At 38.4% G+C, this 13,738-nt stretch overlaps 1 protein-coding gene across 2 annotated transcripts in view; it reads left to right on the plus strand.

Annotated features, from left to right (window-relative positions):
- ndrg3b (ndrg family member 3b) overlaps window positions 1–13,738 on the plus strand; it is a 68,754-nt gene that overhangs the window by 46,093 nt on the left and 8,923 nt on the right. For both annotated transcript variants that reach the window (XM_053644370.1, XM_053644371.1), the window contains 10 exons: window positions 5,770–5,875; window positions 6,681–6,801; window positions 9,606–9,668; window positions 9,831–9,891; window positions 11,139–11,225; window positions 11,701–11,757; window positions 12,028–12,131; window positions 12,237–12,302; window positions 12,494–12,545; window positions 13,654–13,701. In XM_053644370.1, coding sequence (XP_053500345.1) covers window positions 5,770–5,875; window positions 6,681–6,801; window positions 9,606–9,668; window positions 9,831–9,891; window positions 11,139–11,225; window positions 11,701–11,757; window positions 12,028–12,131; window positions 12,237–12,302; window positions 12,494–12,545; window positions 13,654–13,701 — 765 coding nt within the window. The remainder of the gene's footprint in view (window positions 1–5,769; window positions 5,876–6,680; window positions 6,802–9,605; window positions 9,669–9,830; window positions 9,892–11,138; window positions 11,226–11,700; window positions 11,758–12,027; window positions 12,132–12,236; window positions 12,303–12,493; window positions 12,546–13,653; window positions 13,702–13,738) is intronic.

Below are 13,738 nucleotides of genomic sequence, written 5' to 3' on the forward strand. Positions count from 1 at the left end.
CTTCAGTTCACCCCACAGGTTTTCCGTGGGTTTCAAGTCAGGGGACTGGGATGGCCATGGCAGGACCTTGATTTTGTGGTCAGTAAACCATTTTTGTGTTGATTTTGATCTATCTTTTGGATCATTGTCCTGCTGGAAAATCCAACCAGGCCCATTTTAAGCTTTCTGGCAGAGGCAGTCAGGTTTTCATTCATGATGCCATGTAACAAAATGTCCAGGCTTTTTTCTTGAAACCCTTCCAAACAACTTGTGGTGATGTAGGTGACTTCAGATTGTACTTTTGGAGACTTTCTGACCCTAAGACGCAACTAACTTCTGCAATTCTCCAGCTGTGATCCTTGGAGTGTTTTTGGCCACTTGAACCATCCTCTTCCCAGTGTGTTGAGACAATACACACATGTCCAATTCCAGGTTGATTCAGAACATTTCCAGTTGACTGGAACATCTTAATTATTGCCCTGATGGTGGAAATAGGCATTTCCACCATCAAGGCTTGTGCTATTTTTTTTTATAGCCACCTCCCATTTTGTGAAGCTCAACAACCTTTTGCTGCACATCACAGCTTGGTCTTACCCATTGTAATAAAGACTAAGGGAATTTGGCCTCTGTGTTACCTTATATTTAAACTCCTGTGAAACAGAGTCATGATTTTTTCAACAATTTCCTGTTCCTAGTCACCCAGGTGTACAAAAAATAAGTAAAATGTCAATGGGAATATACTTCAAATATATTTTTCACATATGAATTCATAGGGGTGCCAATAATTGTTGCACACCTATAGTTAACAAAGATATTTTTTGGATAACCCTGTGTTGTATTTGCAATTGTTTTATATTCATGAGAGCAGAGTATTTTTGTGAATTTTTCGAACAAACGGTTAAATAATAGACAATTTTTCCCAGCCTTCTTTGCTCAAAGGGTGCCAATGTTAGTGGAGGGCGCTGTATGTTATGCATAATGTGCATACATTCCAACAATATGTTTGCAAATGACAGACATTTACATTTATTCATTTAGCAGACGCTTTTATCCAACACGACTTACAAATGAGGAAATAGATGCAAAGCGATATATCAAGCGGAGAACAATACAAGTAGTGCTATCATACAAGATTTTTAATTGAGTTCTAGAGAAGCAAAGTGCGCAGAGTAGAGGTGTGTTTTTTTTTTTTTTTTTTTTTTTTTTTTTTTTCCTCTTCTCCTTTCTTTAAATAATGTGGGGTTGCCATTTTAGGGGTTGATTAAGTGCTCAAAGAAGAGGTGGGTCTTTAGCTGTTTTTTGAAGATAGTGAGAGATTCTGCGGTCCGGGTTGAGGTTGGAAGTTCATTCCACCACTGAGGGACAGCTAGTGTGAAGGTTCTGGAAAGGGACCTTGAGACACGCTGAGTAGGCACTATTAAGCGTCGGTCGTTAACCGAGGGAACGTAAACCTCAAGGAGAGTGTTGAGGTAGGGGGTGCTGTTCCAGACAAAGCCTTGAATTTGATACAGGTGGCTACCAGAAGCCAGTGGAGGGAGATGAAGAGGGGTGTGACATTGGTTCTCCTTGACATTCTGTTAAGGGTGCAAGCATGATGTGCTACATCAAAAACTTCATCAAGAGAGGATAATGACTATGGCTACACAGTTGTCCACTTCCACTCATTTGTTACCCTTAAAATGTATTAACTTGGGGGGGGGGGGGCACAGTGGCTTAGTGGTTAACATATTTCCCTTGCACCTCCAGGGTTGGGGGTTTGATTCCCTCCTCCCCCCATTTGCGCAGAGTTCTCCCTGTGCTTCGTGGGTTTCCTCTGGGTACTCCGGTTTCCTCCCCCAGACCAAAGACGTGCGCTGTAGGCTGATTGGCATTTCCAAATTGTCTGTAGTGTGTGAGTGTGTGTGCGAGTTTGCCCTGCGATGGGTTGGCACCCCATCCAGGGTGTCCCCCTGCCTTGTGCCCTGAGTCCCCTGGGATATGCTCCAGGCTCCCTGCGACCCTGTGTTAGATAAGCGGTACAGAAAATGGATGGATGTATTAACGTAATCTTACTAACTGGCTATATGTTGGCTAACACTGGTCATTTTCACACTTTTTTTCCCCGACTTGAGGTTGTTTGAGCCAGGTACAATTGGTGAAATGTGAACCCTGTTTTCAAGCTCGGGGGCGTCCCAGAGAAACTATTCCTGGTCCTTCTGAAACTGGTGGTCTGGGGCTCACTTCAACCGAACAGTGGTACAGTGAAATCAGATGTGAAGCTGTCCACACTCAGCACAACATGCAGAGTAACGTGACCGATTCAACTTGTCACGTTACTTCCTGTTTCTACTTTCGTGATGGGTTAAAGGGTTATTATTGTTATCGATGTATATATAAAATCAGACTTTCATAGGACTGGAGCAGTATAATTAGTTTGTGGTTTGAGTGCTTGCACTGACCACGTCACCAAAAATGCACATCTCATGCCGGTCTGCATGATTAAATATCTCCTTAGTTAAATGCAATGCACCCAGAAAGCATTGTTCTTTGCTGCTTGAGTGTTGGTACCACTGAAAAATTATTTAAATAAAACAAAAATGATGAACCTAATGCCTACCAATTTGCAAACCTGCATGTACAAAAGTGCCATAAAGGAATTGTGCATGGTTAGGAAGTAATTCCTCAATGTGAAAACAATTGTGTGATTATGATCCCCCTTCCCCAGAAAAGTCCAGAATCTGTCCTAGTTGCGGATGCATGTACATGAAAACTCAATAGTCTAGTCAAGTTCCTGGGGAAACCAAAGCACAGGACTTTGCCGCATACCAGACCGTTCACTTACCCTATAAGCTAGCTAAAGAATTAATCACTTGTCTCCCCTGTAGACTTATCCTCCTCATGCAGGGAAAGAGACCTGTAAGTAAAGCTGACCAAGTAAACCTGTCTGCCCCACCCCAGTCTGGGAGCTGTGTGTCAGTAAGCTGGGAAGCAGTGACCGTTTACAAGCTCCTAAATTTCTCAGTTTCTGTGCCGTCACTGCTGAAACACCTGTTTTAAAGAGGCAGACAGTTAAAGTAAAAAGACAGAACAGTGAATCGCTCCAACTGCCTCATCTATTTTTAAAACTGCTCTTTCACTGTGTGCAGTATTTGCAGGTGTGAGATGAAAGTTTTTGCTGCTGCTGCAGAGTGGAGATTATTTTTCACTTTCCAGTAGCCAATTCTTCCTCCTGCCTTTGTGTAGCTGTGATGTGTCCTTGGTTAAGAGCTAATCAAGGACCAGTATCTGTCTGTTTATATTATTGTCAGAATGGAAAGGGCTCACAATGATTCATTTGATACATATGAATGTAAAGACATTTCTACGATACACATTGCGTATCACAATATATAATAATTTTGCTAACAAACTCTACAAAACAGTAGTAAAATAAACAAAAACCTTTAAACTGACTTTGATGATACTTTTCTTTAATGCTTACAAAGACAAAGAAGATTGTTTTTTTATTATTATTATTATTATTATTATTATTATTATTACATTAAATGAAGGGTATCCAGTCAGTACCTTTTATTTTGTAATTATTAAGAACATTAAAAATACATCAATCACCATAACCTCAATATCTCAGAAAGGTGTATCACGTAATAATTTATCACGATATTAATATTATATCGATAATATTGCCCAGCCCTATGAATTTAGCTAAATCAATTGGCTGGAGCTGCAGATAACCTTTTAAAACTGCCGTCTTTGTAGTCAGTAATTCACTTTTGTAGCATATATTTTAGGAAGGTGACTTATGTCCACCAACACTGACTGACCACTTTTTATGTAAAAAGTCACGTGGTCACTTGAATTGAATGGGTTTAATCCAAACCTCACTAACTCAAAAACAATTAGGACTACAAATAATGTCACCTTGAAACTTATGACGATTTTAATAAATGAAGTGCAAAGATCCAGAACGGAAAAACTCTATGGCTCTAATAAATAGGCAAAATATTATTGTACACATTTATATATTGAGCCTAATCATTATGTTCATAAATAAATCTGTTTTTTTTTTTTTTTTAACAGTTGAAAAGATCCCTTGCTGTAAAAGTTTTGAGAAATCCTGATCTAGATTTTTCCAAAACAAAAAAAAAGACATATTTTCCTTTTCTTTATTCAGTATCACCAATAATTTTATGTTTTACTTTTTAATAATAAATTAAACAATAATATTTTTAAATGAAATAATATAGGGTGTAATGCAGTGCCATTATCTGTATGTTTTTAGTGCTGAAAATTTTCATATTTGTTTTCATATTCGGATTTAAACCAGAAATGGGCGTGGTCTATACCTGAAGTTATTTTAATGTTAACTCTACCACTATGACCTGGAAACACTAAAAAACACTGAAAACAGGGCTGCTGGAAAATTTTGTTTTCATTCAGAAATTATAACAACAAATACCAATTTGCAGATCAAGACTGAACTTTTATTAAACCCCTGAACCACACACCTTGTGGACATTTATGGCAATCTTCAGTCTTATGTGACTGAGCAAGCATGCTGACAGTTTCAAAGCAACAGTGTAGTCTATCTAGAATCTATTTTTTAATCCTACAGTTGACAAGAGCTGTCTAATATTTTACCAGATTTACTTTGTTTTTAGGTTTGTTACATTCCAGAAAGAACAGAAACGTTTGTTTTTATGATGGGGTCTTTTAAGAAGCATCTCATTATAATGACCCTCTGATTTTCTGAGAAGATTTTCTTTTAGTAATGATTCTCAATCATTTAAGAATGCCAAAAAGACATGCACAGTGTCTTTTTTTTTTTTTTTTTTTTTATAAAGTAAATGTCTAAAATGATTGTTTTTGTGGAGCCCAGTGCACAGCATGTGGTCTGCGTGAGCAAAAAGGAGCGGATCAATAAATGAAAGCATATTTCTGTTGGTTCGTGCCGAAACATGGTAGAAATAGGGTTTTATTTTGGAGCTCAGTAAGGCGGTGTTTAGGTTGGATTAAAACTGAATAGTGCATCTCCCATTTGTATAATGTAAATGAACCTGGTGTATGTTCCGTGTGTAGGTTCGCCAGGTTCCACATAAAAATTGTCCGAAAAGCAGGTGCTGCATCAGAAATGCACACCGCTGTTAAGTTTTCCTCTGAAAAAAACATAAAAATGGGGGAAATACCTGATCTCAGTGACTTTGCATGGTTATTAATGCATGAATGAGTTCCTAATAAAGTGGTATATCGTGTGTGGTGTGGACATATGTGAGTGATGCTGAGATGTCTAGGTTTTTATTACAGCCAAGGCACTGTGATGCTGTACATTAACAAACATTGACTATGGATGTAAACCAAACACCCACACAACCTCAAGCAGCATACTTCTACACAGCTGCATACAAACAGTCTGAGATGGAAGTGATCCTCTCTGTTTAAAGAAATCTTATACATAACGAGTCATTGGCCATCATGATGTGGAGTTCTATGCTTTGGCCATTTTGATACATAAACAGGTAATTGTGTTCCAGTCTAACGTCATTGAGGTTTATCTAGCCAAAGTCTGGTTTTGTTTTTGTGCAAACATGTCAGAGCGAGGCTGCTTCCTGTGGTGGTAACATCAGATATTTCTGACTAGTCAAAGGTCCAAGTTGTTGTTGTTGAAGTATTGCTGACGTTTGTTTGTCAGTGTAGTGTTACACAATCTGCTCATTCATCCAGGCTGGACTCATACATGACATCTTACAAGTCAATTTGAGAAATATATCCTTCCTCTTGCTGACATCTGTCCTTTCTTCTGTTCGGTTCCAGGAGCATGACATCGAGACTCCCCAAGGTGTTCTCCATGTCACTTTGAGAGGAACACCTAAAGGCAACCGGCCCGTCATCCTTACATACCACGACATTGGCCTTAACCGTGAGTTCTTCATCCAGCACAAGTACTGTTGTACAAAGTCTAAAATCTGGGGTTTTTGTTGTAACCGTTTTCTAGAAGATGTGTGGTGTTCTACAACTTTCTGGGCTTCATTATATAATTTCCCTGCCATGAACTGAGAACATCTCTAGACCCGAACCTTTTGAACCCAGGGACCCCTTTTAACTGTAAAATCAACTCCACAGATCCCCTCAATACATATTTGCTTATAATTTAAATATGTATAATAATATTTAGAGACATAGAGCTTTGTTTTCCTTAACTTTCCACTAGTAGAACACATTAGGTCTAATTTGAACTACTTCAACTTAGACCTAATTGTTTTTGAGTTGCAGTTTGGATTAAACCCATTCAATTCAAGTGACCAGTCACACAGATTAAGAACTATAAAAACTCAATCATAAAAATAATGACTTTGATAATGATGGGTAATGATAATGATGAGACCCACCGTAGAAACACCACCCAGCATGGATGAATCATTAGCCAAATTAAAGAATGCTAGAGAAATTTGAGTGCTCTCTGTTTGATTGGGATCATGTGTAATTTAATAATAAACTATTAGTTAAAAAGGTATTAAATACGGTTGTTGATTAGCAAAATAGTTAATGAGCAAATACTTGTATTAAGATTTAATCACAATAATTCATGCTCATAAACAAATTAGAGAGGGTAGGGTGTGAAATGTTTAGTATGTTTAGAGGTTAGTGTCATATTCTGAAGCACTTTATTTTTTTTTATACTGGATACTGATGGTCATTGTTGTTTGTTCTCGTTTATATTGCAGATAAGTCATGCTTCAACACTCTTTTTAACTTTGAGGACATGCAGGAGATCACGCAGCATTTTGCCGTGGCACATGTGGATGCTCCAGGCCAGCAGGAGAATGCAGCACCTTTCCCCACTGGGTAAGAAGGACTATTCTTCCTTACCATGGACTGTGTTTACAGTGTTTACAAAATGGTTAAATGATATTGATACTGCAATAACTGATATGAACAAGGATACGCTTTTCTATTTTCCTCATTTTCTCCACAATTCGGTCACCTGCCAGTTCTCCCGTCATACAACAGCTATCTCCGAGGCATGTGATGCCAGTCACAGTATCTTTTCCAACTGCTGCTCATTCTGCATCATAGGGCAGCGTAACACACTCGGAGCGCTGTCTAACCTTTCCTGCATCCACAAGCCCGATTTGCTAGTGTCGCTGCGATTGACAAGGGAGAGAGTATGCCATCTTTTTACTCCCTGTGCTCCATGCCACTTTTGCTCCCTTGGTTCTTGGACATGGATGGCTGTGGCATTGTCAGGATACAACCTTTCCCCACCAACTCCTGAAGATAGGGCAAAAGCTTTCCCATTGCACCACATGGATTTTCTAACCATGTTTTCACACTATTGTCAGGTGACCTTTCATTTTATGTGTAAGTGTGTAATACAAAACCATGGTTCTAGTGACATCTGACGTAGTTCCATCCAAATGAAGTTATGGTGTGGAAAAGCAAGAAATCCAAACATTTGTCTTTGGTGAATTCCTCAAACCAATTAAATTAAAAAAATGTCAGTTTACCCTAAAACCTCTACTCACACAATGCCAGTTCCTGCCTCCAATTAGGCCCAATTCTACAGCATTTCGTGCTCAAAAATATAAATAAAAGCATTTTTTCTATTTTCCTAGGCTAAAAAAATGCCTTTTACATTGAGGTGTATAAATTTCACAGTTGGATGTATACACTTTGGCTGCTATATAACATGTCGGAACTTTAAATGCAATGAAGTAATCATACTATTGGCAAACACCAGGTCTACTCAAGTTTATTTGTGAAATTTGATAATCTGCCTTAATCTGATTTATGACCTAGTTCAATATTGTTGCTGCGAAAGTCAGTCAATAGTGTAAACACACACACATCATCATTCCAGATTGGGTTAAATTAGTCTACATTGTAATGCTCATTTATGTTTTCTTTAACACATAAATACAAACACTAAAGCCACCTGCTACATGAAGTTACATCACGCACAGTGTGGAAATATCGTATGTATGTATGTAATACAATATGTATCACTGGCAATTGAGATGATGCTTATTTACCACAAGGCTGTTGTAAGGAGTAGACTTGAGGCAGATCGTATGCTTTGAATCTTTATTTCAAAGCATCTGTTCTAATAAGACTGCAAGTATGTGACCAAACTTGTCAGGCATGGTATCCAAGGGTTACATATAACAGAACACAAGTAAAAATTAGCATGCTGCTGTGCAGTTAAATTAAAAGAAATTAGGTTTATGTTTATCAGATAAATAAATAAATAACACCTAAAATGACTTGCTGATACGTTACCTTAGGTCTGTAAAGAATAAAAAAAGAATAAAAAAAGTCACATGCTGTTATCCCATTACCAACCTAAAGTTGATTACTTTCCAATAATAATGTGCTAACAATCTGTTTATAACAACACATTGTATGTAAATGGCACACTTATATAGCGCTTTTATCCAAAGCGCTTTACACTGTGTCTTTACACTGTCTTATTCACACACACACACACACCAATGGTAGCAGAGCTGCCATGCAAGGCGCTAACTTGCCATCGGGAGCATGGGGTTCAGTGTCTTGCCCAAGGACACTTCAACATGTGGAGTCATGCAGGCCGGGAATCGAACCGCCAACCCTATGATTAGTGGACAACCCGCTCTACCATCTGAGCTACAGCCGCCCCATGGTTTGTCCATTGATAGTTACACATTGTTACACTTCCACAAAACAAAATGTACTTCCTGTTATTGCTTATAACAGCTATAAACAATTATTCTCTCACCAGATTCTGATCTCTTGAAGGTATTAAGACCAAAAAAATGCATCTTGCCATGTTACAGAGAAAAAGCAAAGCTCTCCGCCCTGAAGACATTCCCATCTAAGATAACTTAGTTACTGTTTTTACCTCTGATGGTTACAAGGCATTCATGCTGGGGACTCCTTCTGAAAATGTTCTGAAAATAAACGTCTCCTCATATAAAACCTCACCATATCAATACCTATTCAAGTCTGCATATGTGAAGCGTCCGTCATAGGTCCCTGTTTAACAATAGAAACAATAAGGTATTAGAGCAAGTACCTTAAGATAGTCCTGTGATTCTTGCTGTAGTTATAGAACATTAATCAGCACCTTTTGACCAATCAGATTTGAGAATTCAACAGCTCGGTGGTATAAATGTTAATAACATGGTGAATACTGTAACTCATACATCTCATCATATCAGTAGGCTGAAATGCTGATCCGTCAGTGTTACTTATACAATGGGGTATTGTGAATAAATGTACAATAAGACACAGTACTAATTGTCCTGCATTACAGTATGTGTTCGAACGGACATCCTCCAATACCGAATTAAATATTTGGAGCAGATCCTTTTTCACAGACAGCCACCACACATACAAGTAACAGAAATGCAACGCTGTAATGCTAAATACCTGTTGCAGACTGATTACTTCAGCTGATGATGCTGAACTTTTTTTTTTATTATTTTATGATAGAGTGCTTCTTTTGCTATTGTTCAGCTGTTTTATTTTTTGTTTTACCCATACCATATGTTGCAATAACTGTGCATCGTCGTTTAGTTAGCATCTTCCATCTTATGTAAGTGTGAGTCAGCTATGAGTCATACGATTCATATTCTCTCTCTCTCTCTCTCTCTCTTTCTCTCTCTCAGGTTTCAGTACCCAACGATGGATCAGCTAGCTGAGATGCTGCCCTCAGTCCTGACCCACCTAAAGTGAGTCTCGTGGCCTCTCAATTGCCCATAGTGCATTACCTCATGAAAACACCAGGAAATTAATTATGATTACTTATTATCATTTATATTCTTTCGTATATTATTTTTCCTTCTCTTGACTGTTTGACTGGAATGGATTTCTCTATATTAAACCATCTGTAGGATCAATAGTGTGATTGGCATCGGTGTTGGTGCTGGAGCCTACATTCTGACCAGACTGGCAGTAAGTGAACTCTGTTACTTAATAAAAGGTATCAATTATGTTATTTAATAAACTTTGGGTCTTTAGAGTACCATTAGTTATCATAGTCAAAATGTATAAAGTGCATCATAATAACAGATTGATTTTTAGGGTCTACGGTCAGCAATAAGTGCTAAATCTTTAAACCCTCCATCACTGTTTGGGCAAATCTCAGTTTGAAGACTTCCAGACAGTCACACTGGCATCAGTTATTCAAGCATAATCATACTGACACTATTGTTCCCTCTCACATAGCTTACACACAGCTTCAGAAACATAGAAGGCACACACATATTAGGTATCACAGAGTCACTCAGTCACTTACACCTCCCCAAGTCTCATCTTTCCAGCAGAACATAATTAATCTGTATGAAATTGAAGAGGATTTGCTCAGATTAACAGCTCAGAGCCCTGCGCACAGCCTCTAGTGAGCTCTTTTTACCAGGATTTTAATCCCGACTCCAGACTATTAACAATAGAGCTTTTTATTAGACTTGTATTAATGTGACATTCTTTTCCTTATGCTTCTTTAGTGTGTTTATATATTGATGAAAGTGCAATTACACCCTTTTCCTTTTGTGAAAGTAGAATTACCCGACATTTTCAGGGTGAGGTATGAATGTGCATCAGGGGAAAGACTCGGTGCAAAGGCGTGTTAATGGTGGCTAATTATAGTCCTGCCATATTCACACGTGGAGGTGTTGACAACAGTCTGAATAAAGCAGAGCAATGTGAAGCGTCCTCTTTCTCTCTTTCTCTCTCTTTTTCCATGCACCATAGTGTGCATCCATTATGGGTTTCATAACTGAACCACTTGCGTCCTGAGCAACTGATCTTGCTTTGATGTAGGTCATGTGTCTGATCGTCATTGAGCTTAAGTTCGTGTTTAAAACCAAACGTGTGAGCTGCTCAGTTGCACTGATGAGAACAAGGTGAAGGTGTTTGCATCCGAGTAAGTCATATGAGTGGGTTGTTTAGGTTGAAATGTGATACCTGGAAGTCAAAGCCATCTCACAAAAGACACTTTTCTCACATTACACCACTTCCTTTCCAGCCCATTTACTGAGAATGCATTATAGGTATCCAAAGGTTTATCAGTGTATACTTTGGCTTCAAATATTTTTCCACTTCTGTTTTTACAGTACGTTCTTAAGCCAAGGTAGGGATATAGTATCAAATCAGACAGTAGCTTTATTTTCCAATTCCTCTTTCTCTTTCTTCTCTTCTAGCTGAATCAGCCTACTCTAGTAGAGGGACTGGTTCTTATTAATGTGGACCCCTGTGCAAAAGGATGGATGGACTGGGCCGCCTCAAAGGTAAACAACATGTAGAATATAAAAGTATGCCTTTTTTCAGATTGCTTTCATAAGTGAAATTTGGTTGCCACGTTTGTGTGCGGTCTGCAGAACATGTCATATTACATAAAATAATCTGTTTTAGGGAACAGTTGATGCATAATAAAGGATGTTAGAACTTTAATTATTCAAGAAGTGAAATAAGCCCGGTGCTTTATTACTGGCTGCTGGGCAGATCAGAGTGGATCAGAGCACCTTATGTTTGAAGAAATTAATTAAACGGGTATATGGGAAAGTGCGCTAAACCTGTATGTAATTTTTTTTTAAAAAAAGGTTTAGTAACCTGTTTCTACATGGCCAATTACAAATCAAAAACCTTTTTACAAATAAGTTAATTGGACTGTGTGCACTTTTGGTCAGTAGAGTGGGTGTGCTTCGGCAGCAGATGAAGCAAACCATTGAGGTGTGTTTTTCTCTCTGTATGTCCATGCTTTAGTTGTCGGGATGGACCAGCAACCTGGTGGACATAGTGATGGCACATCATTTCAGCACAGTAAGTCTTAATACACAATGCATTGCCTTCATAGCCTGAAGAGGCATATCTGTCCTTGTGACTGTAGCAAAAAAAAAGACTTTTAACATAACGTGTGTTAAAGTCTGGTGAGGTTAGCATACAAAGAAACAAAAGCAAGAAAAAGATGATCATATGATATGGATTCTAAATATTATAATTTCGTTGGTTATTCAATTTAATATTTTTGTACATAATTAGGAATTCAATAATGGGTATGACTTGAACAAGACTTGTTCGTTCAATCGTTAGGATGAGCTGACGGAAAACCAGGAGATCATTCAGACGTACCGTCTACACATTGCTCAGGATATGAACCAGGACAACCTGGCACTGTTCTGCAACTCCTACAACAGGTACTGCACAGATCCACAAGGACTGTCCTCCCCTCAGATCCCATTCTGACCAGACAAACATGAGTTATGAGTGCACAGTTCTGAGCTTTCTTTTTTTCCTCATAGCCGCCGAGATCTAGAGATTGAGAGGCCCGTCGTAGGGCTTAACGAGGAAACTGTCAACACTCTGAAGTAAGTGTGTACTCATTATCATGATATTGTTTTGTTTTGGGGTTTTTTTTTGCAGAAGGTCGCAATATACAGGTGTGCACAAGGCAAATAATTTTTGTTTGTGTGTTTTATTTGTTATATAGATTGCTGAATAATTGCAATATCAAATGCGTTTTTAAAATATGTGTGAATTTTCCCGCTTTTCTTTTCAGGTGTCCTGCATTGCTTGTAGTGGGTGATACGTCTCCAGCTGTGGAGGCCGTTGTGAGTGATAGATTTCAATATTCAATGTTAAAACAACAAACAGAAACATCTAATCATTTATAATCCTCCAGTAAATAATCAGCAGTTTAGTTAATGTGATTGACATAAATTAAACAGTGCATATGTGGTTAATGTGTACTGTATATGTGTGGCAGTCTGGGAAAGCCAATCAGAAGTCACTGTAAATTCTGCCCCAAAAAACATGTTTTTGAACAAAATTAGATTTTTCTGTCTATAACGTACTGACACCTCAACCTAACCATAATTATATTTCACGAAATTGGAAATACATATATTTTATATTATTCTTGCCTAGGCTTTCGGTCTGCAAAGATTACAATGACTAAAGATCCAGTTTAACATACTGACAGTTTGCCTAAGAAATGTGTTTGTGTTATACATTCAAAAGTATGTGGACACCTGACCATTGAACATTCCATTCCAGAATCATGGGCATTAATACGGAGTTGGTCCCCCTCCTTTGCTGTTATAACAGCCTCCATTCTCCTAGGAAGGCTTTACACTAGATTTTGTGCCCATTCAGCCACAAGTGCATTAGTGCGGTCAGGCGCTGATGTCAAGTGAGACGGCCTGGTTCGCAGTCGGCATCTTTGGCAAACCATGTCTTAATGGTCATCGCTTTGTACACAGGGACATTGTCATGCTGGAACATGTTTGTGCCCTTTAGTTCCAGTGAAGAGAAACTGTAATGCAAGAATCAAGAATCTTTTTCACAATTATTTTTCACTTTTGGGGGGTAACCTGATTTGCTATAACTTTACTTCTGGTTCAGATGCATGCAAAAGAGAAACAATTTCAGTTCAGGAAAGTGTGTAGTTTTCAGAACTATATAGTGTAGAAGTTCACCATGTGAGGGGTTTTCCCCAGGCCACCACACATATGCTAAAGTCAAATGTAATGATGGTTATGGCTTATCTGAAGAAATCATTTGCAATGACTTTCAGTAAGTCTTGGCTTAATTCAAATGTGTTGGGTGGGTTATTTTAGGCTAGAACTTGTTGGTTGTTTAGAAGCTGTCACTTTGGTCTATGTCTGTCTGTTATCTCTTTCACTGATCTGACTGTAATGAACGCGTTTCTTTGTTCAGGTTGAGTGCAACTCGAGGTTAAACCCTACAAAGACCACCCTTCTGAAGGCAAGACTAGACAACCTTGGCACAATGCTTCCTTTAG

This window comes from Ictalurus furcatus, chromosome 15 (assembly GCF_023375685.1).
Source record: "Ictalurus furcatus strain D&B chromosome 15, Billie_1.0, whole genome shotgun sequence".
Taxonomy (NCBI): Eukaryota; Metazoa; Chordata; class Actinopteri; order Siluriformes; family Ictaluridae; genus Ictalurus; species Ictalurus furcatus.